Source organism: Cephus cinctus, unplaced genomic scaffold (genome assembly GCF_000341935.2).
Source record: "Cephus cinctus unplaced genomic scaffold, Ccin1 Ccin1_scaffold0168, whole genome shotgun sequence".
NCBI classification, from domain to species: domain Eukaryota; kingdom Metazoa; phylum Arthropoda; class Insecta; order Hymenoptera; family Cephidae; genus Cephus; species Cephus cinctus.
In genome coordinates, this window is record NW_014332892.1 from 4,138,944 (window position 1) to 4,140,113 (window position 1,170).

Below are 1,170 nucleotides of genomic sequence, written 5' to 3' on the forward strand. Positions count from 1 at the left end.
CGACTCGTAACAGCACACAACTGCGGGCCATCGATATCCAGTCGATATCAGGCTCTTCTCGGGCTAATTTCATCGAGCGCGATAGACTGGCGCGACACACAACTTCCAAAGGCCGAGCGGCAAAGCGTGGAGCACGAGCGGCGTCCAGGAAACCTGCCGAGCTGACCAGTGGGAATCGCGTGACGCAACCTGCACCTCTTTTTGCATCAAATTACTCACAACTATTTCTCTAGAAGCTACGAGGTCGACTCGGACCAATCTTCGGTCGCCTCAGAATCTCGACGATTCGAAAGAACCTTTCTATAGACTAACCAAAGATCCGATCCGAGGACTCGAGAGCTCTCTGTTGTTTGACCAAAGACTTACGGACTGCGTATTCACGGAGGGAGTGCGCGGCCGCGTGGCAGCCCTGCACGATGGCCCTGGCCCAGGCGGCCAGGTCCCTTCGTGTCTCTGCACGCAGATGGTGCGTCACGACGCCGTCGATCGTGCCCACGCGCACAGCGAAGGCAGCCGCGCCGTGCTGCTGCGTCGCGACGCTACTGCTGCTGTTGGCCTCGGTCTGTCTGCTGGGCGAGGAGACGAGCCTGAAAGAAAAAGACGAAGCACCGGGTCAGTGCGCCGGGGCTACTGCTCCTCCGCAAGTTCGCGTCTTCTTGGCGCCAGCGGCGGCGCAATTCTGCTCCAGCATCTCGCCTCTGGATGTCAGTCAGTAATATTGTATTTTCGCTCCTAGTCTGCATTCCTATTCGAATCGCATTCTTTCTTCCTCGGAGCTCCCAGTCCCACAGCGAAGCTGTGGCAAGCGAAACCCAAGACCAGTTAAATGGTCCTTCCGGAAGCACGGGAGGACTCTGATAAGGATTCAAAGGATCGCAAATACCGATGAACGCGATCCAAAAGCAGCAACCTGCAAGGCAGTCGAGATACGCGAGCACGTGGTTGCAAAGGAAACGGAAGTTGAGTTCCCCAAGAGGACGAATCAAAATCTGAGATGGATCTGTGCCGAGTGTATGGAGAGTGAATGGCGGGTTGGCCATACCTGTGGCAGATCTTGCGGACGAGGGATTCGAGGTCACGAACGGTCGTAAGCGGTTCAACGGATGAACGGCCGAACCTTCGACCAGGATTTTCTCTATGGAAAAAAAAAAAAAAAAAAAAAAAAAACTT

At 55.0% G+C, this 1,170-nt stretch overlaps 1 protein-coding gene across 5 annotated transcripts in view; it reads right to left on the reverse strand.

Annotated features, from left to right (window-relative positions):
* Window positions 1-1,170, reverse strand: part of LOC107264329 (beta-1-syntrophin) — a 102,069-nt gene that overhangs the window by 3,215 nt on the left and 97,684 nt on the right. For 4 of the 5 annotated variants that reach the window (XM_025081179.1, XM_015732477.2, XM_015732476.2 and 1 more), the window contains one exon: window positions 367-587. The exons of the other annotated variant lie outside the window; for it this stretch is intronic. In XM_025081179.1, the coding sequence (XP_024936947.1) occupies window positions 367-587 (221 nt within the window). The remainder of the gene's footprint in view (window positions 1-366; window positions 588-1,170) is intronic. 5 annotated transcript variants of the gene reach the window in all.